Source organism: Mobula birostris, chromosome 9 (genome assembly GCF_030028105.1).
Source record: "Mobula birostris isolate sMobBir1 chromosome 9, sMobBir1.hap1, whole genome shotgun sequence".
Classification (NCBI taxonomy): Eukaryota; Metazoa; Chordata; class Chondrichthyes; order Myliobatiformes; family Myliobatidae; genus Mobula; species Mobula birostris.
In genome coordinates, this window is record NC_092378.1 from 41,485,744 (window position 1) to 41,512,049 (window position 26,306).

A 26,306-nucleotide genomic window follows, 5' to 3' on the forward strand; every position below is an offset into this window, starting at 1 on the left:
GAGAGATGAAGCATTTTAGGAAGCAACATATCATCGTTTTCCCAGACAGGGGGTACTAAAAACAGGTTTAAGATCAGGGGCGAGAGATTTAAAAGGGACATCAGAGGCAGCTGCTTCACACAGAGTGGTGCATATCTGGAAAGGGCTGCCGGAAATAGCAGTGGAAGCAGCCACATTATCAATGTTTAACAGCCATCTAGAAGCTGTAAATACATGGCTAGGAGAGGTACAGAGGGCTTTGGGGCAAATGTAGGCATATCAGATTCACTGGGCAACAAGGGCAGCATGGATGAGTTGGGCTGGAAGGCCTGATCCCATGCTGTATGACTCCACACCTCTATAATGTACATTAGTATTAAAGCAACAGTTATCAAAACTCAAATAGTTTGTTGTACTACCCTCCCCATCAAGATAGACAGCACAGATTCCGGTGATGTTTATTAGGATAAAGATTGCCAAACGCAACCCATCCAAGCCTAGCCAGGGGTCGTCTCCTTCCTATGATTTCAAACAGGGAGCTTAGGGTTAGCTTCCAGACTGCAGCTCAGCTTTCAACCACCAATCCACCTCAAATCTGCAGCAACGCTTCACTTCAAAATGAGCTAAATGGTAACTGATTAACATGTTTTTTTCCTTTAACGTTATCGCAGCGTCAATAGTTTCACATGAACTGGTTCAGCAAATTGATGTGCAAAGCCACTACATGGCGAGATGGGAAATTCGGAGTTCAGGTCCAACGCCGTGTCCAAGAAGCTTCTCATCCCTCCCATGAGCGTGTGGGTTTCCTCCATGTGCTCTGGTTTCCATCCACAGTCCAAAGACGTACTGGTTAGTAGGTTAATTGCTCATTGTAAATTGTCCTGGGGTCCTAGGGTTAAATAGTATTGCTGGACAGTGCGATTCATCGAGCTGGAAGGGCTAATCCGTGCTGTACCTCTAAGTAAATAAATTGTCCTCTCGTGGATAAACACTAGCCTGTGAAAACACTTCACATCTACAGGCTGCCAGGGTATAAGGCAGTGATTTAACCTGCAAAGTATTTAGTTTACAAGTTAGTCAATACTTTTAGGATCTATTTTAACCTAACTGGTTAGCATGTGAGATAATTAAAACAAGTATAATCAAAAACACCAATCAGAATGGATTTACAAGCCAGTACTATGACAATAGTTACTAAAAATTAGCTATAGAAGGCAAAAGTCAAAGACAAAGTAATTTTTCTTTAATCAAAGTACGTATATGTTACTACATACTACCTTGTGTAATTTTCTTGCAGGCATTTACAGGAAAACAAATAAATGCAATAGAACTTATGAAAAACTATACATAGACAAAGAGTAAAAACAATCAATGTGCAAATGAAGACATATTGTGCAAATAAACAAAGAAACTACTGAGAAGATGAGGTGTAAAGGAGTCCCTATAAGTGAGTCTGTAGGTTATGGTATCAGTTCAGAGTTGTGGGGAGTGAAGTTATCCACACCGGTTCGGGAGCATGGTGGTTATAGGGAAATTACTGTTCCTCTCCTGGTGGTGTGGGACTTAAAGCTTCTGTACTTCCTGCCCAATGGCAGTAGCAAGAAGATGGCATGGCTTGGATGGAGGGGATCTTTGACTCTGGATGTTGCTTTCTAGTAGAAGTGCTCCTTGTAAATGTAGTCAATTGTGGGGAGTTCTGTAGGCTTTTCCATTCTTGGGCATTGGTATTTCCATAACAGGCCCTAATCAACAGTTAGGATACACTCCACCGTGCATCAATACAGGTTTGTCAAACTTTTTGGTGACATGCCAAATCTACACAAACTACTAAGAAAGTAGAGGCACTATTGTGTCTTCTTTGTGTTGGCATTTAAGCGCTGGTCCCAGGACAGAGACAAGAAATTTAAACTTACTGACTCTCCATCTCTGATCCCTTAATGAGGACTGGCTCACAGACCTCCAGCTTCTACCTGCTGTCATCGATTGGTTTTGTTGATGTTGAGTGAGAGGATGTTGTGGCACTAGACACATTTTCAATCCCTCGCCTATACAGGGATTTGTCACTACCTTTGATTTGGCCAACAACAATGGTGTCGTCAACTTCTAGTAAATACAGCATTGGAGCTGTACTTTGCCACACAATCATAGGAATAAAGTGAATGGAGCAGGGGTAAGTACACAGCCTTGTGTTGCACCAGTGCGAATAGTGAACGTGGGGGAGATGTTGTTGCCAATCAATACTGACTGGGATCTGCAAGTGAGGAAATTGAGGATCCAGTTGCATAGAGGGGTATTGAAGTCCAGCTCTTGGAGCTTACTGATGAGTTTCATGGACATTATGGTGCTGAATGCTGAGCTGTCAATGAAGAGCAGCTTGATGCTTGTATCATCACTGTCCAGATGTTCCAGAGTTGAATGAAGGACCAATGAAATGCATCTACTGGTGATCTGTCAGGACTCCGATTTACGAAGTTAAGTCAGTGGCTCAAACAAAAAAAAAATCTGCAGCTGGACACAACTGAACAGCTTTTGTGAACAGTTCTGAAAGATAAGTCATGTTACACAGGAGACAACACAATATACCTAATCACAGAAATCCCAGTTCCAAGGCCAAGCTGAACCAATGGCGAGGCTGAGCACTGTGTACATAAATAACATGTTCTCTAACTGAACAAGCCAGAGTTTTAGTGAAATATTCTGCTTTGAAAATGAGTTGAATTGGCAATTAGCAACAAATAGACAAACACAGATGGCCTTCCCTAATGATTAGATCAAAGTGGCATAACTGATTAAATGAGGTAACCAGATCATATTCTGTTTAACAGAGATCACTAGAAAATAGGATCAGGAGTAGGCCATCAGGCTTTTCAAGTCCTTCAAGTATGTTCCACTATTTCCAGTCTCCTTCCCATATGCTGATTCGTCATCACCTTTGATTCGGCCTACGACAGTGATGTCGTCAGCAGACCTGAACATGGCATTGCAGCTATGCATAGCCACACAGTCATAAATGCAAAGTGAGTGGAGCAGGGGGCTAAACACACAACCTTGCGGTGTACCAGTGCTGATGAAGAATGAGGCAGAATGTTATTGCCAACCCAGATTGACTGGGTACTTAGCTAGCTCCATTACAGGAACAAACGCCCAAGCACAGAGTTCAAGAGCTGCTGCCTCAAGAAGACGGCCTCCTGCCCTCTTGTTGTTACAACTATCAGGGGGGAAGCACAGGAGCCTGATATCCCATACTCGACAATTTAGGAATATCATCTTCCCCTCTACCTTCAGATTTCCGAATGGTCCATGAATCCATGATGACTACCTTATTATTCCTTTTGTTCTGCCACCTTTATTTATGTAATTTACAGATTTTTAATGTCTGCATTGCACTACTGCTGCAAAACAACTCATTTCGTGTCATATATCAGTGATAATAAATCTGATTCTGACAACCCTTTCATTCTGGGAATTAACTTGCGGAGTCTCCTTTGTTTCTGCCTCTAACGTTACTATTTTTTTTAAAAGGAGGTGACTTTAGTATAACTGGGCACTGTACTCCAGGCAAGGCCTCACTAGCACAACTGCAAGCATACCTGCCTATCTTAAAAACTTTGCATGGAAGACAAAATTGCCATTTGCCCTCTTAACGACTTGTTGGGCCTGTCTGCTTTTTAAAAAATATGTTGTAATTCATGCACAAAAACACCTGGTACGGTCTACACTTCTTTCACTGTCACTCTCTCTACTTAACTAATAATCTGCCTTTTTGATTTTTCTTAACTAAAGTTCATGTCTTCATACTTTTAAATTCCAGGGGCATGCTAAAATGATAAAACTATTCTTTTGATTAATGACGTCACATGATCAAGGTTGGCAGGAAAATTGATAAAGGTAGACCAGCCTCACTTGTGTGACCCAATAGAACCAAATGACTTTTATTTTGAATAGAAAGATAAGATACAGAAGCTTGAAAGCTCATATACAAGGCTCCGTAACTACTTTTACACTGTTATTTATAAGACTATTAAATGGTTCCCTAGAGCAATAATTTATACTCTTGACCACACAATCTACCATGTTATAACCTTGTACCTTTTTGTTTACTCGCAATGCACTTTATCTGTAGCTGTTACACTTTATTCTGCATTGTTATTGCTTTACCTTGTTCTACCTCAATGGACTGTATCACAATCTGATCTGCACGAACAATATCAAGACAAGCTTTTCACTGTATCTCGGTAAACGTGACAATAATAAACCAATTCCAAGAAAGAAAACAGAGGAAAAGTACTTGCTACCCTTTCTGCCGGTGTCGTCTATAAATCTGTTCTAATAATTATCGATCTGATCATTAAAGTTTCAGCCACTATTCACCTGATGAGTTTAAAGACAGTGTATTCAAATTCCAACAGACTGTTGTATAAATATATTATTTTGAAAGCAGCTTCCCTTTACATCTTCCCCACAGTCATCTCTGCTGCCCCACTTCGTGGTGCCAAGTGCAGAGCTGAGATGTATATTTTTCCACACTTTATTTCTCTTATTAATCCCATGTAATGGTCACAAAATGTTAACTTGCATGCATAGTCACATGACATGGACAGGTTGGAAGAATGAGAGCAGTGAAGGAAGACACAAGACAGATGAAATTCATGCAGAACAGTACACAGACAGACTTTGACTGAACAAAATGAGGGCCTGTTCAATATAACCAGCACAATCTTAAACAGGGCTTCATAAAAATACAAGCGTAACACAGCCAAGGAATTATCCTAATCATTTATAAACATCTGTTCAGTCCAGGACACACATTCTGGGCATATTTTGAAACGGACGGACTGAAATAGTTGCAGTGGTGAGATTTAGTGTTAATAAAGTCGTCTTGAGAACCTGCGACTGCATCCTCAGCAACTTTACGGTACAGTTTCCTGAAATCAGGGGCTTAAATTGAGTAGATAAAGAGAAATGAGTTCCAGAGGCTGAAGGATTAGCAACCGGAGGACACAGACAAAATGTTTGGCAAAAGCAGAGGGAAGAAATGAAGCAAAACATTTTTGGAACAAGTGGTTTGATCCCCAGTAGTCCATGTGATGGAGAGTGGATATGGATCACTAGCAAACTTCGGGATGGAGGGTCATACATATTTGAAAGAAAATAAAGTTGGATGGGGACTAGGCGAGTGGAACAAGCTGGACTGCATTTCCATCAAGCAAGCTTAAGCTGAATGGATTGAATGATCTCTTCTGCCCTTTACAATTCAAATGAAATAATTATGAAAACTGGTCTGAAGAGAGAGAAGCACAACAGCTGTGAATCATGTTCAGTAGATAAAGTTCATCAAGTGGACGTACAAACCTTCATTTCCAGAAGCCATTTGACAAGTTGAGGCATGAAGGGTTTTTGTGGAAGACAAACCTCACAGTATAGTATGCAGTGGAGTGGGTAGATGATTGGTCTACAAGAAACAAAGTAGGGGTAAACTAGTCTTTTTCTTTGTTGGGAAATGTAACGTGTGGCACACCTTAACGATTGGTGCTGGGACCTCATTGTTCTGCAGTTTATCTAAGTGACTTGAATGGAATGGTTGCTATGTTCATTCATTTCATTATGTGCTATACCATATCACATGGGTGATCATGGTCTTTCCATGGCCTTGACTGATCCTGGCAATTTTTTCCACAGAAGTGGTTTGCCATTACCTTTTTCTGGGCAGTGTTTTTACAAAACAAGTGACACCAGCCACTATCAATACTCTTCAGAGATAGTCTGCCTGGCGCATACTCAAGACTTGCTATATTCACCACCTGCTCCCATGGCTTCACATGGCCCCAATCGGGGGGCTAAACAGGTGCTACACCTTGCCCGGGGGTGAGCTGCACATTAACGGAGGAAAGGAACGCCTTACACCTCCTTTGGTAGAGGCGCACCTCCACTAGGCCACCCAGGGTGCCATATTAGCTGAACATAAAAATACAGGCAGGAATAAAGCTGTAAGAAAGGCATTATGCGGTTTACCCGAGGAAGATCAGTCAAATTCGGTATAATGTAGAAAATATGAAATTAGTTATAAGTCTATCTTTGTTGCATACAATGAGATACAGTGTAAGTTTTTTCTGCTTCCATGCTATCCATGGTTATATAAATGTAGCACAAAAGGGGCAAATAGAATGCAGAATACAATTCTGGAGAAAACTGCAGTGCAGGAAAAGAAATGAAATGAAAAATCAAATAAAGTGCAAAGACAAACTAACTGTCCACTCTGGCATGGAAAATATAAAGAGGAATATTATCTAAGTGGTGAGACAGTGCAGAATTCTGAGGTGCAGAAGGATCTGGGTAGCCTTTGTACATCATGGAAATACAACAAATAGTTAGTGAAGCCAAAAGAGTGTTATGATTGATTGCAAGGAGAACTGAACACAAAGCAGCAGGTTTTGCTTCACTTATAGAGGATGAGGCAACGTATGGAGTATTGTGCATACTAATATTACTGTTGTCCCTTTGTATTCTCAACTGAAGCAATTCTGGTTGGTTCATGAGAATGATAACTGAACTGGAAGGTTCATCTTATAGTGAAAAGTTGAACAAACTCTGTTTGTATCTAGAATTTGGAAGGGCGAGAGGGAACTTGGTTGTAAACGACGTGTCAATGATGTGCTTCAACGGGATGAATTTGGACATGGCTATGAAGCTGCCTCCAGGAGGGGAAACCTGGCAGTAGGAATCACTGCTCAAAAACAATGTTCTGCCTCATTTAAGGGAGCAATGAGGCAAAACATTTTCTCCTGGAGGCCGAGTGTGTTTGGAATGCAGTTCCTCAAAGTGCAGTGCAAGCAGAACATTTTTAAAACAGGTAGATTCTCAATAAGAAAAATTACCTTGTGAGCGAGATGCGAACGAGGCACTGAGATTAGCCAGATCAGCCATGACTGAAAGAAGCAAAGGTTGCAGGAACAGTGCAACAACACTCATACATAGTAGCCATAAACCCACATGCTTTATTACCAAAGGAAGTGCTGCATACACCTTCATTGACCCCTCCCCCAGAAAGAGCACATAAAGCTCTCAGATGACTCCATGCATGACAGATAAAAAATGTTAAATAGGAGGGTAGATTGCATATATTGACAGTGTGTTCCCTTCAAGTACAAGTGGTCATTTACAGTAGATGTTTTAGATAATTAAGAGAATCAACAGAGCTTAAAGATAAACTATTTCCTCTGAAAGGCAAGTCTCAAACAGTCTCAACATTAGAATTCTGTTCATGAAGCACACGGTATCAAAATTATTTTGAAAGTTCAACGCACTGTCCCGCAAGAATCCCTTGAAGCCTGGTCAATCGAAAGTATCAAAACAGTGACAAACAGGTCAGTGTTTGACTGATAAACTATGAGTGATGAGGAAACAAGTTGAAGGGCAAATGCCTCACTCTTGTATCCACTTCAATGAGTGTTTAAAGTCATGTATGAACACCTATTTGTAGTGAGTTTATCAAACCTTAATTCGATAATTATCCATGAAATTATCCACTTGAAATAATATTCAATTATTTTAAAAGCTCATGCAAACACAATCCGTGGCTTGACTTAAAAAAAACTTTCTGTACATAAATTTAAGTTGCTTTATCAAGGAAGACCTGACAAAAATTTGTGTTAACAGTATCAAGACTTAAATCAAGCTGAAACTCCTTATTGTCTATTTTAGAAAAAGATTGATTTATTCTAGAATATAAAATTTTGAAATGATGAACTGAATTGACAGCAGAAATTTATGCTGAAATGCTTGATTAATTAAACAATGATCAGTGGGAAGTATTTAAAACAGCATTTTGGAACATTACTAAACCAATATACACCCTATAAAAGGTACTTGAGATGTTAAGCAAGCATAATTAACAAAGAACACACATCAAAGTTGCTGGTGAACGCAGCAGGCCAGGCAGCATCTCTAGGAAGAGGTACGGTCGACGTTTCAGGCCGAGACCCTTCGTCAGGACTAACTGAAGGAACAGCTAGTAAGAGATTTGAAAGTGGGAGGGGGAGGGGGAGATCCAAAATGATAGGAGAAGACAGGAGGGGGAGGGATGGAGCCAAGAGCTGGACAAGTGTTTGGCAAAGGGGATATGAGAGGATCATGGGACAGGAGGCCCAGGGAGAAAGACAAGGTGGTGAGGGGGGGAACCCAGGGAATGGGCAAGGGGTATAGTCAGAGGCCCATCCCCTGGGTTCCTCCCCGCCCTTGTCTTTCTCCCTGGGCCTCCTGTCCCATGATCCTCTCATATCCCCTTTGCCAATCACCTGTCCAGCTCTTGGCTCCATCCCTCCCCCTCCTGTCTTCTCCTATCATTTTGGATCTCCCCCTCCCCCTCCCACTTTCAAATCTCTTACTAACTTTTCCTTCAGTTAGTCCTGACGAAGGGTCTCGGCCTGAAACGTCGACTGTACCTCTTCCTAGAGATGCTGCCTGGCCTGCTGCGTTCACCAGCAACTTTGATGTGTGTTGCTTGAATTTCCAGCATCTGCAGAATTCCTGTTGTTTGCATAATTAACAAAGACATGGTATCAAGACAAATAATAAAATTTACAAGAATGCAAGACAATTGTTCAGCAGACCAGGAGAGCTGTAGGAATCATTAAGTACCAGAAAGAAAACAAAGAACTCACATTGGTGAGCAAACGTACACAATTAATAGAAACAGTCTTATAACAGTTAAAGAGGTGAAAAGGTGAAGAGACAATTGGACTAGAAATAAATAGCATTAAAGAATCACAAGCTTATTGTATGTTTTGACAGCAATGAGAGGAAAATAATGTTAAAATTATGAGAAAAAGAGGAGGAGAATATTTACTAATAAATGTCACAAAATTTTATTGGGGAAGATTATGAAACTGAAGACAAAAGTCCAACAGATTCTTTCCAATTATGCAAAAGTCTTGCTCTATACACAAAAGAACTTGTATTTTAAAAAATTCTGTGAATTTTATTAGATGTAAATATACTTCCAGTCCCCACTACAGAGAACATATTTACACAAGATGGTGTCCCAATACACATAATGGTATTAAGCAAAATGCAACACATTTGAATAGCACATTCAGCCATACACGAAATGCAAAAATGAACAGCTCACTCCTACAGCAGGCACGTGATTCGGCTCCTACATTAGGAGGAGAATTATTCATAGTGCAACCCCTGGAAATGTACAAAACACCAACCTTACCACCATCAGACTGAAGGAAACCAATGCTCACCAATGAGAAAAACAATTGATCTGGTGCATGGACAGAAGAACAGCCTTCACAAGACAAACAAGGGGTGGGACTATGCAATTTGAGGACAATTGTTCTGACCTGGTTTACGGCCAATGAATCTCATACACTGATCCTCCTTTCATGCTTTTTACCTGCCTTTCAGCCCCACAGGCAACTTATCCACACTTGCCTCCTCCTGAACTACCTGTTTCAGTCTTCTTCACCAAAGATCAGCTGAATCCTGCAATAACAATGTCAGCTGTGCATGTTAAATGACGCAAGCTTTGATCTGTGTACACTACTGTGAATAAAATTGATGATCTCAGAGCTAGGGTGCTGAATCAGAGGGACGTTAGTACCGTTTGTGTCCTTTTCTTCATGGAATCTTGGTTATCCCCTTCCATGCCAGATGCAGCGATTCAGATCGACGGGTTTACTATACACTGTCAGGATAGATCTACAGAGTCTCTCAAAGGCAGAGGTGGAGGAGTATGCCTCATGATCAACTCTTCTTGGTGTACAAATATATCAGTGCTGTCCCAATTCTGCTCACCGGACCTAGAATAAATCACAGTTAAGTGTTGTCCACTTATCTACCATGGGAGATCTCCAGGATCATTTTGACAGCGGTATACATTCCACCTCAGGCCAATGTCAATCAGGCTTTAGATGATCTGAACAATGGGATCAACATGCACAAAACAGGGCACTCTAATGCTTTCACCATCGTTTTGGAAGACTTTAACAAGGCCTGTCTGAAAAAAAATAAATCACTAAACAACTACTATCAACAGATCATTTACAATACAAGAGGAAGCAACAGACTGGACCACTGTTAAACCACCATCAAGAATGCCTACCGTGCTATTCCACACCCTCATTTCAGGAAGGCTGATTACCTGGCTGTACTTCGAGTACAGCAAAGACTGAAGACTGCAGCACCAGTAGTGAGGACCAAGAAGATGTGGACAAAGGAAGCACAGTAGCACTTACAGGACTGCTTTGAATCAGTAGTCTGGACTATATTCAGGGATTCATCTTCAAAACTGGATGAGTATGCTTCTGTTGTTACCAACTTCATTAAAACCTTTGTGGATGAGTGTGTGCCCACAAAGACTTGCTGTATATTCCCAAACCAAAATCCATAGATGGACCAGGAGGTATGTCACCTGCTGAAGGCTAGATCTGTAATATTCAAGTCTGGTGACCCAGGCCTATACAAGAAAACCAGGTATGACTTGTGGAGGGCTATTTCAAGGGTGAAGAGACAATTTCGAACAAGGTTGGAGGTGACATCAGATGTCCAACAATGAATGGCAGCGATGCTTCACTACCAGATGAACTCAATGCCTTCTATGTCTGCTTTGAAAGGGAGAATATAACTGCAGCTGTGAAGATCCGTGCCGCACCCGGTGACCCTGTGATCTCTGTCTCAGAGGCCGATGTTAGGCTGCCCTTAAAGAGGGTGAACCCCTGCAAAGTGGAAAGCCCCGAGGAAGAACCGGGTAAGGCTCTGAAAACTTGTGCCAACCAACTTGCGGGAGTATTGAAGGATATTTTCAACCTCTCACTGCTGTGGGCAGAAATTCCCACTTGTTTCAAAAAGGCAACAACTACACCAGTGCCTAAGAAAAATAATGTGAGCTGCCTTAATGACTATTGCCTGAGAGCACTCACATCTACACTGAAAGCATTACTTAATGAAATGCTTTCAGAGGTTGCTCATGACTAGACCAAACTCCTGCCTCAGCAAGGACCTGGACCCACTGCAAATTGCCTATCGCCACAATAGGTCAACGGCAGATGCAATCTCAACGGCTCTCCACACGGCTTTAGACCACCTGGACAACACAAACATCTATATCAGGATGCTGTTCATCGACTATAGCTCAGCATTTAATACCATCATTCCCACAATCCTGATTGAGAAGTTACAGAACCTGGGCCTCTGTACCTCCCTTTGCAATTGGATCCTCGACTTCCTAACCTGAAGACTACAATCTGTGCAGATTAGTGATAACATCTCCTCCTCGCTGACAATCAACACTGGTGCACCTCAGGGCTGTGTGCTAGCCCACTGCTCTACTCTCTCATGACTGTGTGGCTAGGCATAGCAAAATACCATTTATAAATTTGCTGATGATACAACTATTGTTGGAAGAATCTCAGGTGGTGACAAGAGGGTGTACAGGAGTGAGATACGCCAACTAGTGGAGTGGTGTCACAGCAACAACCTTGCACTCAATGTCAGTAAGACCAAAGAGCTGATTGTGGACTTCAGGAAGGGTAAGACGAAGGAACACATACCAATCCTCATAGAGGGATCACAAGTGGAGAGAGTGAGCAGTTTCAAGTTCCTGGGTGTCAAGATTTCTGAGGATCTAACCTGATCCCAACATATTGATGCAGTTATATAGAAGACAGCAACTATACTTCATTAGGAATTTGAAGATATTTGGTATGTCAACAAAAACACTCAAAAACATCTATAGATATACCATGGAGAGCATTCTGACAGGCTACAGCACTGTCTGGTATGGGGGAGCTTCTGCACAGGACCGAAAGAAGCTACAGAGGGTCGTAAATTTAGTCAGCTCCATCTTGGGTACTAGCCTTGGGTACTTGACATCTTCAAGGAGCGGTGTCTCAGAAAGGCAGTGTCCATTATTAAAGACCTTCAGCACCCAGGGCATGCCCTTTTCTCACTGTTACCATCAGGTAGGAGGTACAAATGCCTAAAGGCACACACTCAGGTGATTCAGGAAAAGCTTCTTCCCTCTGCCATCTGATTCCTAAATGGACATTGTACCCATGAACACTACCTCACCTTTTTAATACATGCCATTTCTTTTTTTGCACGTTTTGTAATCTATTCAATAGACATATATTGTAACAGATTTACTTATTTATTATCTTTCTTTTCTATATTATGTATTGCATTGAACGGCTGCTGCTGTTAACAAATTTCACGACACATGCTGGTGATAATAAGACTGATTCTGATTCTGATTCTGCTGGATCCTTGCTCTTCACCAAAGCCTTGTTTGAGAGTGCGGGAGGGGTAAGGCGGTGTTCACATACACAACACAGCTTTACGCTGCTGTGTACCACTAGTCAGATAGATTTTTTGAACCACTGAAAAATTTTCAGCCACCAAAAACTCTTCAAGGCATTCTTGCTTTCTTGGGAACTAGTAAAATACTTGCAGAAAGTGTAGTTATATTGTTTCAAAACTCCCCAAATTACAGTTTCTCAATCCAACATCTCATTCTTTCCCAATTCTGATGGATGTCAAACCTAAAACATTGACTATTTCACCTACCAATGGTGCCGCTTGAAGTAGAGCTTGTGCAGCACAAATTGAAACTTTTTTTTTCCCCATGTATTTATATTCCATTGACCAGATACTTTGGCAAGTATGAATTAGTGTAAATTTATGTGGTATAGATTAGAGCAAGAGGTTAGCTACTACGAAGGAATAAGCCTTTGTAAGCAGATAAAGATTTACAAAGTCAGATAAGTCAGTAGGTACATGGTGGCATATACAGTTGAGAGAAAGGATAGATTGGCCAGTTAACCTCAATGATGTGTATGTTTAAGCATGGACTTTATATTATCTGGATCTCTAGATGGTACTTAATAAAGATCCTTACACGAGACTGCTAAAAAAAAAGAAGCCAGAATTGAATACGGGAAATTCTGCAGATGCTGGAAACCCAAAGCAACACACACAAAATGCTGGAGAAACTCAGCAGGTCAGGCAGCATCCATGGAAAAGAGTGAACAGTTGACATTCAGGGCCAAGACACTTCTTCAGAACTGGAAAGGAAGGAGGAAGTGACAGAATAAAAAGGTGGGGGGGCAGGGGAAAGAGGACTAGCTAGAAGGTGATAGACGAAACCAGGTGAGTAGGAATGATAAAGGAATCTGCTGGGAGAGGAGAGTGGACCATACTAGAAATGGAAGGTGGAGGGGACCCAGGGGAGGTGATAAGCAGGTGTCAAGAAGTGAGGAGCCAGGATGGGGAATGGAGGAAAAGCAGAGGAGGGGGAATTTTTTTTTTAAACAGAAAGAGAAAGCAATATTCATGCCATCAGGTTGGAGGCTACCCAGACAGAATATAAGGTGTCATCACAAAATGCTGGAGGAAATCAGCAGGCCAGGCAGCATGTATGGAAAAGAGTAAACAGTCGACGTTTTGGGCCAAGACCTTTCATCAGGATGAAAAAGAGAGAGATTAGAAGACAGAGTAAGAAGGCTGGGGAAGGAGAGGTGAAACTGGGAGAGGGGGATGGGTGAAGTAAAGAGCTGGGAAGTCAATTGGTGAAAGAGATAAATGACTGGAGAAGGGGGAATCTGATAGGAGAGGACAGAAAGCCATAGAAGGGAAGGGGACAGAGCACCAGAGGGAGTTGATGGGCGGGTAGGTTGGATCCTACCCAGAAGAAATACAAGGTATTGCTCCTCCAGCCTGAGTGGCAGTAGAGGATGCCATGGACCGACATGTCAGAATGGGATGGGGAGTGGAATTAAAATGGGTGGCTACCAGGTGATCCCGTTTTCCTTCTGGCAGATGTAGATTGGGAGACCGCTTCATCCGCCAGAAAATGTGGGAACTCCCAGTGGCCACCCATTTCAATTCTACTTTCCATTCCAACATGTCAGTCCATGGCCTCCTCTACTGCCATGATGAGGACCCGTTCGGGTTGGAGGAGCAAGACATTATTATTCCTTCTGGGTAGCCTCCAACCTGGTGGCATGAACATCAATTTCTGGAACTTCCTGTAATCACCCCCCACCTTTCTCCTCTACCATTCCCATCTCTCACTTTATCTCTTTACCTGCCTATCACCTCCCTCTGGTACTCCTCCCCCTTCCCTTTCTTCCATGGCCTTCTGTCCTCTCCTATTAGATCCCCCTTCTCCAGACTTTCATCTCTTTCACCAATTGACTTCCCAGCTCTTTACTTTACCCCTCCCCATCTCGTGGTTTCACCCATCACCTACTACCTTGTGCTTCTTTCTCCACTCCCACCACCTCTTACTCTGACTCCTAAGCTCTTATTTCCAGTCCTAGTGAAGGGTTTCAGCCCAAAGCGTCGACTGTTTTCTTTTTTCCATAGATGCTGCCTGGCCTGCTGAGTCCCCCCGGCATTTTGTGTGTATTACTTTGCTTTCCAGCATCTGCAGATTTCCTCTTGCTTGTGATAAGGTGTCATTAGGTTGGAGGTTGTTCTAACACTATGACTTGAGTCAGTAATTGACCAGGATAAAAAGATATACAAGATATACCTGTAACCTTATTGGGTGACTTACTGGAACATTTATTAATGACTTGGAATAAAGAGATGAATATCAAAAATTCTAAATTATGCTATCTACATAGAACAGTACATTGTGTAGCTGAAGAGAGGAAGTTGTACAGACAAATAAATGAGTGAGAAATAACCATGGCACGTAGAATTCAAAGTGTGAAGCTGCCTCTTTTGACCAGAGATAAACATTAATACTTTTTCAATGACGAGAGACAAGCAATTTTTCAAAAATGTCAAAGGAACTTGGTGTTCATTCATATAAATAGCTAAATTCTAGTGCACAAGTACAAACAGAAATGGAAGGTCAAACTTTGGTCTTTATTTCAAGGGAGATGTTTCTCAATGCAATTAGAAAATATGTAACCATTTTAAGATAGACAGCATCAATCGTGCATCCTGCTTAAAAGTGCAGTAATTTTAAGTTACCAAATACTAGTGGAATGGCAACAACTTTAATGCATCAAAGTGAGTTGTGTTCTCCTTTAAAGAACGGTGCCTGTGTTTTACTCTAAATTAGAATTTGCTCCATCAACCAAGAGTAGCTTACCTTCCAAAACCATTTTTAAAACTTTTTCTCCTGTTCCAAGTTCATGCGGTGAATACTTCACTGAAATTGTTCCCTAGAAATCAGAAAGATACAACCCCAATTAAAAATTGGTCACTGCCTTCTTGCATATGGCTTTCAAAATGTTTTGTTAAACATCCTTCCCTGCTGTTCTTGCAAAGAGATTCTAGACAGGAAAAAGCAAATTCAAGAAGAAAATAAATCCCACCAGTGTCATTATAGAAAATCACCTTTACAATGACTGGAGTAAAGCAGCTTAAAATGAGCTGCACACCACATTAAGCCTCCTCCTGAAATCCAGGACTGATGCCATATCACTTAATAACATTCGAAATGGAAGCTACATGGCCCTTAGTCCATTAAATATCACAGTGGATCCTCAATTTTGTTCAGCTACCATCATGTTCCTTGATTCTTTAATTTAAAAGTTTCTGCCATAATGTATACTATTCCTACTTATATATGGTCAGTAACTATGCATCATAGCGTTCTGAGGTAAATAGTTTCTGACCATAAGCGCGAAGATGTTTTCTGTCACCCCTATACCATTGGCTACTCCTGATGCCTTGAGGCCTGGACACTCCATCCAAGAGAAGTGATCTCTCAGAGTCCAACTTGTCAAGACCTGTCCAAAGAGGAAATCACCTCCAAATCTTTTGAATCTCAAACATCGGCCATCTTATTCAAACCCCCAGCCCTTTGCCCATATGTTAACACAAAAGTTAACTTAGTGACCGCTATGCTAGTCGAAGTTTTCGGATGACTCAAGGGTCGGAATGTGGTTGGGCATGGCAGGGAGAGTTTTCTTCCTTCTCCCGTCTGCGTGAGATGAGGGACATTCGAGAGACTTTGAACTCTTTTACTGTGCCATGGACTGTTCTTCATCAAGTTATGGTATTGTTGCACTGTTGTAACTATATGTTATAATTATGTGGTGCTTGTTAGTTTTTCAGTCTTGGTCTGTCCTGTGTTTTTGTGATACCACACCGGAGGAATATTGTATCATTTCTTAATGCATGCATTACTAAATGACAATAAAAGAGGACTGTGTGTCCTCATAATCTAATCTAATCTACTTCTAAGACAATTTTTAAGGTACAAAATTGAAAATTGCATCAGAACATGCTGAACCACTAAAACGGAAGCTGAATGGTGGCAAGGTTATTGAAGGCATGAATAATGACAGCAAGGGTATGTTGGATCAAATGGCCTCTTTCTGAGCTGTGCAATTGGACTTCTCGCATCTACAGACTTTCTCATGTCTATGACTCTATGCTCTCTTAATGACCAAATATTGGAACACCGGCACAGTGGTTGAACTACCAGATTTAAGATCCAGAGACCTGGATTAATACGGCAGAGAGGGAGTTCAAATCCCATTAAGGCACTTATGGAATTTAAATACAATAAACATGGCTTGGACCACATAATGGTGACCATAAAACTATCATTCTGTCATAAAAACCCCGTCCAGCTCACTAACGTCCTTCAGAAGCTGAAATGTGCTGCCTCCAGGCACACTGCAATACATATACCTCAAAAAGGATCCAGCTAACCAGACTGTTGCACAGCAGCTGCTGTCTTCCGCAGCAGCTCACCGTCACCTTCTTAAATGAAGTTGGCAACAGGCAACAAATACTAGATTTGCAAATACTGGGCACATCTGTATAAAACAGTAAGTAAGATGAGTATGACACTTCAACAACAAAATTTAAAAAATAAGCACCATCAATGGTTACAAACACAAGAAAGTCTGCAGATGCTGGAAGTGCAAGGAATCACACAAAAACTGCTGGAGGAATTCAGCAGATCAGGCAGCATCTATGGAAAGGAATAAACTGTTGAGGTTCCAGGCTGACCCCTCATCAGGACTCAATGGATAACTTCCTTCACTACAAACTACAGTTGCAAGCCAGTGTATCTGATTAAACTACAGGTTAGTTCCTACACAGAGGAGTATCTAAGGTATGGCAGGTATGGCACATGCCCTGGGTGCCACTTGAAGGGGAGGCGCCACCGAGCAGTTTCTATTAAAGTCAGACAAGCCATCCTTGAATAGTGAAAAAAGAATTTTCTTCAGATGTATGATCTGTCTTTGATTATCATGGGTGAGAAGCACTGGGATGGCCTTATTTCAGAGCATTGTGTAAGAAGACCATGGAACGTTTCTTCACAAAGGAGGAGGAAAGTGGAGCTGAAAGACATCAGAGACGAAAGAAACGAATGGCTGAGGAGAACTCGAGAGACACTGGGTTAACAGCCAAGGAGGAAATGGAAAGAATCATGAAGGGAACACTTGACCATCTTCACAGAGAAGTGGACGAAAGGTTCGCTCGTTTGCACGACACTGACGCCAAGTTTGGGTTCCTGCTCGATGTCAAGGGAGGGACTGTGTTACGGCGCCGCCAGTAACGATCTAAAGAAGAAGTGCAAAAATTTGGTCAAATTGTACAGCTCTGATGTTAATGGACAGCAGCTATATGAAGAAATTTTGGATTGCAGAATGTTGCTATCAAGGCGGGTCAACATGAAAATATCAAGACCTGAAGAGCTTCTTGAATTTATTGTTCAGTATGGAGATGAGCGTGTCTTCCCCAACCTTCGCATTGCTATTCAAATAATGCTAACCATTGCAGCTTCCATCGCCAGCTGTGAGAGATCATTCAGCAAGTTAAAACTAACACTTTCATATTTGAGAGTTTCCATTGGGTCAAGGCAGACTCTGTGATCTTGCTCTGCTGAGTGTAGAAAGAGAAGAAACTGAAAAAACCGACTTTGATCACATCATAGACCAATTTGCATCAGTGAAAGCAAGGAAGGTGCAGTTAAAATTTTCATGTAGTGCCATAATTTGTTAACGAGCTTGACTTGTATTTTTGAGCTGATATTATGGTAAAGTTTGTCAGATGTTTGGACAGGGGCGCAATTTCAGTGCTTGCCATAGGCGCTATTTTCTGTAGATACGCCCCTGTTCCTACATAATCTGACATATTTAAATTGGAGGGCAATCTTTAAAGCTACTGCAGTCTGAGAACATGAATTCAAAGCCGAGAGTCTTGTGCCCATCACTAAGATTATTCACTAGTTTGGTACTTGGAGAACATAGTGACACCAGAAGCTTCCCTAATGTTAGTGCTTCTGAAGAAGTGCATCTTCTGCAACACACACTGTTCCAACAGGAACAAACCTGTGAATGACCGTTTTCAGGTGAATAGCATTCTCTAATTAATACAGTCCACTGCCTCTGTTGCATGAAGAGGGAATAGTTCCAAGGTACTAATCTCCAACAGTATTATAAATGCAAAATATTCCATCCAGAGATTAAACTGACATGTGCTCGGTCACAGCACTGGGAGCGTAAGCAGCCAGAACAAGTTCTGCTACAACAGTCAGCTGCTGGTAAACCAACTCAAACACAAGCCAGAGAGTCTTCTTTGAATTGTAGAGCTATGTTTTTATTATTGCATTGTAAATCTGTGCAGCATTCCTTCTTAATGTGACCCTCATCTACCACTGCTCATACACATCTGTGGTTTATGAACAAAAATCATTTAAAGCCTCAGCACAACTATTTTTCACCTCTCTGGAGAAGTATGGAAAATATATTGAATTAAAAACAACCCCAACAGCAAGTCCTTAGCGAAAGTACAATAAAAAAAAGCCTTCATCTTAAGCCGCCTGCTTCACATTTCCAATTGATATTCTCATTCCCTGTACTGATGAAGGATTTCGGCCCAAGATATCAAATGTTTACTCTTTTCTACAGATACTGTCTGGCCTGCTGGGTTCCTCCAGCATTTTCTTGGAGATGGACGCATTCCTATGGGCCTGCTGTCCTTGTTCTTAAAGAGCATAGAGGCTGGAGTTTGCTAACTAAGGCTTGGAGCTTTAGTGGGTGAATGTTAGGAGTCTGATGAGATTTACGCAAGCTGCCAAGGAAGGCAAAGCAGTGGCTCTGTAAGTAATTTTCATACTTTCATTGGTCACAGGTGTCAGAGGAGCAGAGAACACAAAATATTGGCTCTTTTTTCAAGATCAGGAGAGACAGGCAAAGTCAGTGATAAAGATTAAAAATTAGCTTGATTTGTAACATGCACATCAAAAATTACAATAAAATGCACCATTTGTGCCAAATCAAATAAGCAAGGATTTTACTAGGCAGCCCTCAAGTGCCTCCACGCTGCCAATGCATGCTCACAATTTACCAGCAGCAGTGTTCTGAGTGAGTTGAAGACTGTCAATGGGCTGCTTTGGAAGGCAGATAAAAAGTGCATCTCAGTAATCTAGTGTGTTTGATATCAAGTATAAAATTCAATAGAGAGTGGTGACCTGCTTTAAATCGGAAATCCCCTAGCTAATGGTGTACCATATGGATGAGTGCAGGGACCCTTGCTGTTCGTTATATGCATTAATGATCTGTATGTGAATGTAGGAGGTATGACAAGTAAGTTCGCAAGTGATTCAAAAATTGATGATATTGCTTGATACTAAAAAGAATTGTCTCCAGTTTAGGAACAATATTGATGTGTTGGCAAGACAAGACCATAAGACATAGGAGCAAAATTAGGCCATTCAGCCCATTGAGTCTCTTCCACTATTCCATATAACCATATAACAATCTCGGCCATCTCGGCCCTTCTAGTCCGTGCCGAACTCTTACTCTCACCTAGTCCCACCGACCTGCACTCAGCCCATAACCCTCCATTCCTTTCCTGTCCATATAGCTATCCAATTTAACTTTAAACAACAACACCGAACCTGCCTCAACCACTTCTGCTGGAAGCTCGTTCCACACAGCTACCAGTCTCTGAGTAAAGAAGTTCCCCCTCATGTTACCCCTAAACTTTTGCCCTTTAACTCTCAACTCATGCCCTCTTGTTTGAATCTCCCCCACTCTCAATGGAAAAAGCCTATCCACGTCAACTCTATCTATCCCCCTCATAATTTTAAATACCTCTATCAAGTACCCCCCTCAACCTTCTATGCTCCAAAGAATAAAGACCCAACTTGTTCAACCTTTCTCTGTAACTTAGGAGATGAAACCCAGGCAATATTCTAGTAAATCTCCTCTGTACTTTCTCAATTTTATTGACATCCTTCCTTTAATTCGGTGACCAGAACTGTAAACACTCCAAATTTGGCCTTACCAATGCCTTATACAATTTCAACATTACATCCCAACTCTGACAAGACTCCCTTCTGCCTTCACCCAGAGAAAATAACTCAAGTTTGTCGAAACTCCCTTTACAGCACATGCCCTTTAATCCAGGTAGTATCCTGGCGAACTGCTTCTCCACCCTCTCTAAAGGTTCCACATCCTTACTGTATTGGGATCCATCGCTCATCTATTGCACAAAGTGCTCACACAGAATAACAATAAATATTCTTGCAGTTCTGACATACTTAATCCATTCAAAGTCAGTAAAAAGTGACATAAATCAGAAAGACTCAGTGTCCGTGATCCATAACTGGGTGATGTACCTGTCAAAAACAGGAATTTGAACCAATAGCCTCCGTATCTATATATTCAAAAGGTGTGACGAAATGCACTAGGCTGAACGATGCAATTAATTCTCACTGATGCATGTGGACGAGGCTCACCTTAACATATTTGTCGATGTGAGCGGATCCCAACTGTAGTTTATCATATTCAATCCACTCGCTAGAGCCAGACAACTGGGTTTCAATGGGACCATCAGACTCTCTGAGCTGCACAAGTGGCATGCCTGGTTCCACTGATTAACTGAAAAGCAAAAAGGAATTTAGTTGAAAATCCCCTTTTGAGAACATTCATAAACAAAATTAAGAATGAAACAGCAAAAATGAACAACAGTTTCAATTCAAATAAAGCCAGGCTATTAAAAAGACTCAAACAGTTCCATTTGAGTTGTTATGCAGAAATATTTTGATGGATGCATGTGAAATGCCTTGGTATTAAAAGTCTATTAGCAAGCAACTCCCCATTAACCAATAGGAGTTTCAATTTACGTCAGCGTTTGTCATTCACTCCGCTAGATTTCTACAAAAGGGAGAATAAAAATCCCGTCAGTCAGAAGGCTGTTGATGCTGTCAACAGAAAATTATATTAATAACATGATAAAATATTTCCCAAGAGCACTATGAATAAAACATGATTGATACCAAAATCCCAAGAAAATATTCAGGGAAATACTCAAATGTATGATTAAATAGGAGCATGTGAAGATGGGGAAAGATTAGGAAGGGGATTTTTCAAGCTAGGAAAAGCCACAGAGACCGATTAAAATCAGTAATCAAAAGGCTTGAAAAGGAGGATTGCTCCCATCTCGGATGGCCTGTAGAGCAAAAGGAAACTACCACTATAAGGGTCAGCTCACAGAAGAAATTGAAAGCAAGTAGAGATTATAACATTCTGTATTTCAGCCTGAGAGAAATCAGCTTTTGGTCAGTAAGCATATCAAGGTTTAGGATGTAAGTACAGGATCACTCCAAGGTCTCCCCCACTGCACAGGGCTTCACCAATCAACTGGAAGCCAACTCCGCAGCAGAAGAATGCACACAGACACCTGCGCATGGGTTTGTATGCAAGCAGCCAGCAAGTTCAAATACCTCACAGGTCTATGGAACTTCTAGGCTTGCATAGCTCCTCAGTTACTGCACTCAAGTATCATCGTAGGCCTTGCACACAAGGTTTCGGGGTGGGGCCTGGACCTCCTATTACCACTGGGCCTGGTCAATGCCCAGCAAGAGTCGATGACACTTCTCCTACACTTATTTTCAGGATCAGGGCACAGCAGGCAAGGCCAGACTTGATTGCCCTTGAGAAGATGGTGCACGAGTCACTTTCTTAAATAGCTGAGGCCCTTGTGATGAAGGTGCTCCCACTGCAGCTGCAGGGTGATGGCTCCAAGTCCTGGTGTGAAGGACAACAATATGTTTCCAAATCAGGCTGTGTGCGACTTGGAGAGGAACCTACAAGTGGGTGGCATCTCCCTCACTTGCTGCCCTCGGTTCTCCTTGGTGGCAAGAGTTTGAAAGCTGAATAACGTAGGGAAAGTAACTGCAGTGCATCTTGTAGACAGTGAACAGTGCAGCCACTGTGTGCCACTAGTGGGAGTAATGAATGTTGAGGGTGGCTGTCAAATGGTTGTTATGACGCGTCTAGTGTGCCAGTGTAGTGGGTAGCACATGTCGCTCTCGCTTTCCGTCTAGCAGTCTCGCAAAACGGAGAGCTGAATGCACAAGTCTTTCCCAGCCAATACACAGCCTTTCGAACAGTAAGCCTCACCCTGTGCCTCCTTGCTGGTGACACACGGGAACAGAACTTCTTTCAGACTCGGGCTGAACTACTACAAAGGACAGGGAGGAGACCCCTGCACACACAGCATGCAGGCCCACCTGCACGTGGACATGTCTTGGTGCTCATGAACAAGATCGCCAGCTATGGGTGAATAGCCCCACTGCCTCTTGGGCAGCCTCGTCAGAGGTGAAGGATACGAGAGTAAACCCAGTGTGACGAAAAAACCAAGTTATCAGAAGATTGATGCTAATGAGAGAGAGAAGTGAGACAATGGAGAAACATTCAAAATGCTAATAAGAGAGAAGAGAGAGATTAACGAGAAAGAAACACATTTCAGAATATTGACAGACCGGTTGCTTTGAACCTGAACTGTTTGAAGTTTGATGGACAGGCGATACCCCAGCAGGGGGATAAAAAGAACAGGTTCAATAAGGCACGACACACACCACGAGATCACGAGATAACGAGACCCTGGAAGAGCGGCGTGCCCCCACAAGTTGGTGGGAGTTTGGAGGTCTTGTCACGGGAACCGACCATAGACGCACAGGGTGAAAGGGTACGATCGGCGGGAACCTGGTGTGTGTGTCCGCCCTTGCCTGGGTGCCGGGTTCACCGCGGAAGAACGGTCGTATCCGGAGCGGAGGGGTCACAGTCGGTGACCACAGAAGACATAACAAAGGGTCTGCCCGAGAGCTAACCGCGAAGGACATCAAAGGTCTGCTGAATCAGATTTGAATATCTCTCTCCAACGGCACAACAGCAATTACTGCGAACTGTACTAAGCTGAACTGAACTCTGCGTCACTTGAAACTGATCATTTTACCCCTAGACTGCGATGGAGCTTGGTTGATTCCTATTATCCTAGTTCTGTGTACATGTGTGTTTTATCATTGCTAACCTGTTGCATTTATATCCTTGCGATTAGAGTACCGTGTTACTTATTTCTTTAATAAAACTTTATTAATTTCTGTTAAACCAGACTCCAACTAAGTGGTCCATTTCTGCTGGTTTGGCAACCCAGTTACGGGGTACGTAACACCAGAGAGAAAATCCAGAGTGGAGCCCTCAGGTGGATGGACATCATTGAACATCCTTCTGGCAGCTCCTGCAGCCAAGCTGGTGCCAAACGTATTGCTTTACTTTCCTTTGGACTGCACCGGTGGGGCCGAGAGGGGGTTCTTGACAACTAGTCACCTCAGGATCTCCATACCTTCCACCTAGGCTCGTGCCCTGGAGAGGTAACTCCAGTGCCAGATGATTCCATTGTCCTTCAAGACAGACAGATTATCATCAGTCAAACAACCTACACTGTTCTGCATGGTGTTTTATGGTCCGTGAAAGGCATTGACTCTACACAGTCCTATAGGTCATTGGTGAGGCCATGTTTGGAATACTGTGTACAGTCTTGGCCAATCTACCCCAGGAAAGATTCCATTAAGCGGGAAGAAGTGCAGAGGAGATTTATAGAGATGTTGCTGGAACTTGAAGGTCTAAGTGATGGACAGAGGCAGAGTGGGTTAGGAAGTTTTCTTTCATCGGAACATGGGAAAATGAATCGTGGTCTTGGAGATGTACATTATCATGAAGGGAAGAGACAGGGTGAATGCATACAGTCCTTTCCAACCTCTCACCCCCCTTCCCAGAGTTAAGTAATCAAGAACAAAAGAACATTGTCTTAGGGTGAAGTTGGGCAGATTTGATAGGAATTTGAAAGGCAACTTTTTCAACCCATTCCAGAATGAGCTGCCCAATGAGGTGGTTGAGGTAAAAGACAATTGGACAGATACATGAATAGGAAAGGATATGGGCCAAACACAGGAAAGTGAGACAAACTAGATGGGAATCTTGGTCGGCACGGACCTGTTGGGCTGAAGGGCCTTTCTCCAGGCTGTGCAACTCAGTCCACCACAAGAAGCAACAGGAGATGGGTCAAGTGCATTGTGGGAATTAAAAGGCCTTCCTTTTTTTAAAATTAAAATAATGTAATATTTACATGTAGAATAAAAGGAACTCCATACAGTTAGCAGAGCAAATGTTATCAGTGCCCTCATGGTTAAAACTAAAAATCAAATTATAATTATACACCTCACTCTGCCCCACAAGCTCTGATTGCCAGCAGCATCCAACTGAGAGAGCAATTTAAGGAACAGTATGTACACCTTCATAGTACTAACGACAGCTTGCTGCTTGATGAAACAGCCTGAATAAAAGGTGAAAAGCATCAACAACATAACCAAGGGCAAGTCTAGCACAAACCTGAGGGGAGGGAGAGAGAAAAAAAACAGGTCACTGCCTTGCCACTGCTGTGCTTGAGTTTACTGAATGGGGGCTGAAATTTGGGAAATAAAGTATAAAGTAGACAACTAATCTTTAAAGTGTCTGCTCACTTTCATTTGCAAAGAGGAACCCAGGCTGTGTTCATTGAGTGTCTGTTAAAGGGTCACTGTACCAGTAAAAGCTTTGGATAAAACTACTTACCTGGCAAAGGAAGAGACTCAATGCCAAGGGTTGGATAGATCGTTCAAGAACTGCTTCATGTACTAAGAAAAAAACTGCAATTTTAAGCTGTCAGGGCATTGGAAGTTATTCAAGAGGAGTGTAATGTGTAAAAGACCAATCACATTTGTATGAGTTGGGTGTGGGGAATCTTCTCGACGGCGGAATCTGGGTTGCATGGTTTCAGAGAGAGCACATCTTTCTAAGACTTCTCCTGAGAGGGCACTCAGATACAATTGCTTGAGGATTTTTTTGAGACAGAATAAAGAAGCATGCCATCATTGAAGAGAGAGAGGCTTTCATCCCACTCCTGCAAGAGAAGATGCAAACTCTCCACATGTCCAATCCACACATCCCATCAATGCACTCATCCCTCAAGCCCTCACCTTCCTCAGGTAGGTCTAGGTGAGGGAAGCAGTGACATCGAGAATACACAGGACACATATTCAAAACATTAAAGGCAGCACAGAGGGCGGGGGAGAATGGCGACATTATCTATCCGCTACCATGAGTCTCTACTAGAATCACCACTGTAATCTTAGGTTTTACCCAAGCCAACCCAGAGGGTGCTAAACCTCTAGCAAACCAAGGAATGAAGCAGCTCTCTGTGAAACAATCACCTGCTGAAAGAGTAGAAAGGAGAAAGAGCAAACATCTGACTGCCAGACAGCCGAATGCTGAAATCACTATGCTGAGGCTGGTCACCTGCACAAAACTCATCCTATTCAAACACGGCTAAACACTGGCAGAGACAAGGTACCTGGGACCAGGCAACACCAATCAGAACTGCTCCTAAAGAAACCAGAAATCCTGTCCCCCAAAGTGGCAGGCACTCGGATGGGAACGAGGAGGAAGGGACAGAACAAGAGTGTGGAGTCGGAAGAGTATGGAATCATCCTTCAGCAACCATTCCCAAACCCTGTTCAAAGGCTGCAGAGCAAATTGAGAGCAACCCAGGGACAGTGGAGAGCTGCACAACTTGGGAGGAAAGGAAAAGCGCGCAGGTCTGAGGAGCTCTACACACTGAACAGGACGAAATACCTCCCCACAGAGCAACAGTGAAGCCTTCCCTTATGAGAAGCAAGGAAGTTGCCAGCAGGAAAGGCAAAACTAGAGGCGAATTCAACAAGCAGCTCGAAGAGCAGAGAATGACAGCACCGTGAGAATGGCGCTGCTAATGAATCTGCCCCTGGAGAACTGAGGTCAGTGGTGTTAAAGGCAAAGCTGCCCAGCCTAAGGGCAGTGCAGCAACCCCAGTGCCTGAGCTCCAGCAGTTCAGGGATAACAGTGTGGAAGGCAAAGCAATCCCAGCTCAGAGAAACGAGCAGCTGTACTAGGAAAAGGTGGAGAATCCCAGCTCCGGGAATCTTGGAGCAGCACTGTAGAGAGCAAGGAAGAAAGGAACGCCAGCACTGGGAATCTCGG

The 26,306-nt window shown here is 42.5% G+C and overlaps 1 protein-coding gene across 3 annotated transcripts in view; it reads right to left on the reverse strand.

Annotated features, from left to right (window-relative positions):
- pot1 (protection of telomeres 1 homolog) overlaps positions 1-26,306 on the reverse strand; it is a 349,938-nt gene that overhangs the window by 241,641 nt on the left and 81,991 nt on the right. For all 3 annotated transcript variants that reach the window (XM_072267898.1, XM_072267896.1, XM_072267897.1), the window contains 2 exons: positions 20,708-20,849; positions 15,089-15,161 (listed from right to left, as the gene is read on the reverse strand). In XM_072267898.1, coding sequence (XP_072123999.1) covers positions 15,089-15,161; positions 20,708-20,830 — 196 coding nt within the window. In that variant the 5' untranslated portion in view covers positions 20,831-20,849. The remainder of the gene's footprint in view (positions 1-15,088; positions 15,162-20,707; positions 20,850-26,306) is intronic.